This window comes from Chenopodium album, chromosome 2, assembly GCF_948465745.1.
Source record: "Chenopodium album chromosome 2, dcCheAlbu1.1, whole genome shotgun sequence".
Lineage (NCBI taxonomy): Eukaryota > Viridiplantae > Streptophyta > Magnoliopsida > Caryophyllales > Amaranthaceae > Chenopodium > Chenopodium album.
Genome location: NC_137835.1, coordinates 62507397 through 62510064, shown reverse-complemented (window position 1 = coordinate 62510064; position 2668 = coordinate 62507397). Strand labels below are relative to the sequence as shown.

General features: G+C 32.6%; 1 protein-coding gene across 1 annotated transcript; it reads left to right on the top strand.

The window, feature by feature from the left end:
- The first annotated feature begins 1149 nt into the window (after positions 1-1149).
- Positions 1150-1943, top strand: LOC145574198 (uncharacterized). Its single transcript, XM_081631941.1, has 3 exons — positions 1150-1272; positions 1356-1664; positions 1746-1943. The coding sequence occupies exons 1-3, from the start codon at positions 1150-1152 to the stop codon at positions 1941-1943; spliced, it is 630 nt and encodes a 209-aa protein (XP_081488067.1).
- Positions 1944-2668: the final 725 nt, after the last annotated feature.

Below are 2668 nucleotides of genomic sequence, written 5' to 3'. Positions count from 1 at the left end.
AACACCCCCTAAAGCTTGGATTATTGTAGAATAATCACAAGGTCAGATTAATAAATAAAAAATTGCTCAAAAGTTGGATTTTTAGAATCAAATTTTCCTTTGAATTAAATGAAAGTCGAACACATTCAAATAAAGTTTTTTTAATCGAATGAATGTTAAATGCATTTAACAAAGCTAATTAATCTAATGAAAGTCAAACACATTCAAACAAAGGTTTTTGAATCAAATAAAAGTCAAACACATTCAAACAAAGCTTTTTAAATCAAATGAAAGTCAAACACATTTAAACAAAGCTTTTTGAATCGAATAAAAGTAAAATGCATTTAACGAAGCTAATTGAATCAAATGAAAGTCAAACACGTTCATACAATGCTTTTTGAATCAAATAAAAGTCAAATACATTCAAACAAATCTTTTTAAATCAAATGAAAGTCAAACACATTCAATAAAAGATTTTTGAATAGAATGAAAGTCAAATGCATTCAACGAAGCTTATTTAATCAAATGAAAGTTGAACACATTCAAAGAATGCTTTATGAATCAAATGAATGTCAAATTCATTCAAACAAAGTTTTTTGAATCGAATGACAGTCAAATGCATTCAACAAAGCTAATTAAATAAAATGAAAGTTAAACACATTCAAACAAAGCTTTTTTAAACGATTGAAAGTCAAACACATTCAAACAAAGCTTTTTAAATTGAATGAAAGTTAAATGCATTAAACGAAGCTAATTGAATTAAATGAAAATCAAACACATTAACATAAAGGTTTTTGAATCAAATGGAAGTCAAACACATTGAAACAGAGCTTTTTGAATCAATTACAAGATGTGCTTGGTATGAGCAGAGGTAGCTTGCCTTTTAGATATCTTGGGGTGCCCTTGTATTCTAGAAAGCTAACTCTTGCTCAGTGTAGACCCTTGGTTGAAAGGGTTACTTCTAGAATTGAATGCTGGACTTCTAGAAATCTATCTTATGCTGGTAAGTTACAACTTATTAAAAGTGTTTTGTTTGGTATTTAGTCTTATTGGGCTTAGATTTTCATCTTACCTTAGAAGATTCTTAGGGAAATTGAATCTAAGTTCAGAATCTTTTTTTGGACATGGAAGAACACTTATTCAAAAACGGCTCCTATTTCCTGGCATGATATGACTCTCCCTAAGGTTTGTGGTGGTTGGAAAATTACCTCTCTTGGTGATTGGAATAAGGCTGCTATTTGTAAGATTATTTTGGATCTTGCCCATAAAGCTGATAATATGTTGGTGAAATGGGTGCATACCTATTATTTCAGCAATAATAACATTTGGACTGCTTCTATACCTAAAAATGTTCATGGGTGTTGAAGAAAATTTAGAGTTGCAGGGATATTATTGATAATATTGGTGGCTGGTCTTCCGTTGTGAAGAATGGGAAGATGAGTATTTCAAAACTCTATGCTCATATTAGACCTCAAGCTGCTAAAGTGGGGTGGAAAAGAATCATCTGCAATAACATGGCTGCTCCTAAGAGTATTTTTATTACTTTGTTGGCTTTGCTTGACAAGCTTGCAACTAAAGATAGGATAATCAAATGGAATGCTAGTTGTGATCCCATTTGCTTTTTCTGTCTGAATTCATGTGAAACTGTTTCTCACCTATTCTTTTCCTGTCCTTTTTCTAAGACTGTATGGGAACAGATTTTTAAGTTGCTAGGTGTTAAGAAGCATGTTCAGTCTTTCCACTTGGAGCAATAATGGATTATTCAGAATTGTAGGAAGGCTAGTAGCAGGGGAAGAGTTTATACTATGTGCTTTGCTGAAATTATCTATAGTGTCTGGTTGCAAAGGAATATCCTGATGTTTACAGGGGACTGTAAGCCTGCAGAAGTTGTTTTGAGAGACATTGTGTTTCATGTTGCTGTTAGATGCAGCAGTTCTGACAGGAAGCTGTTGTTGCTGTTCTGATCTTTGGGTTTTGGTTTCTGCAAGGCTGTTTTTTAGCCTGCAATTTCTGGTTTTTTGGCAGGCAGCTGCTGTCCTTATATTTGTGTTTGTGTCTATGCTGTCTTGCTGTTTTGGCTGCTTTGAGTTTGGTTTTTGTTGTGTTGTATTTGCTGGTGTCTTTGAAGTTGTGTTTAGGTTTCCTTTGTCTGGTCCTTGCTCTTGGAACCCTTCCTAGAAGGTGGCTAGGTGCTTGAGTCCAGTAGTTGTTCTCTGTCATCCTAGAACCCTTCATAAGGTGGCTAGGTTTAATTTTAGAACTGGTTTCTTTTTGTGTTTGGCCTTTTTGGTCTTTGGTGTTTGGGGTATGTTTTTGCTTAGCTTTTGTAAGCATTAACTTTGTATACTCAATTTGTGTCCTTTGGTAATAAAATCTCTATTTACCAAAAAAAGAAAAAAAAAGAGCTTATTGAATCAAATGAAAGTCTAACACATTTAAACAAAGCTTTTTGAGTCAAATGAAAGTCAAATACTTTCAACCAAGCTAATAATATCAAGTGAAAGTCAAACACATTCAAACAAAGCTTTTGAATCAAATGAAAGTTAAACACATTCACACAAAGGTTTTTTAAATCAAATGAAAGACAAATGCATTCAACAAAGCTAATTTAATCAAAAGAAAGTTAAACACATTCAAACAAAACTTTTTGAATTAAAAGAAAGTCAAACGCATTCAAACAAAGCTTTTT

Bases quoted from the DNA above. Each gene is read 5' to 3' on its own strand.
- LOC145574198 (XM_081631941.1), top strand. From the start codon at position 1,150: ATGACTCTCCCTAAGGTTTGTGGTGGTTGGAAAATTACCTCTCTTGGT. The intron at 1,273-1,355 runs GTGCATACCTAT...AAGAAAATTTAG, and splicing joins ATAATATGTTGGTGAAATGG to AGTTGCAGGGATATTATTGA. The intron at 1,665-1,745 runs GTATGGGAACAG...TGGATTATTCAG, and splicing joins CCTGTCCTTTTTCTAAGACT to AATTGTAGGAAGGCTAGTAG.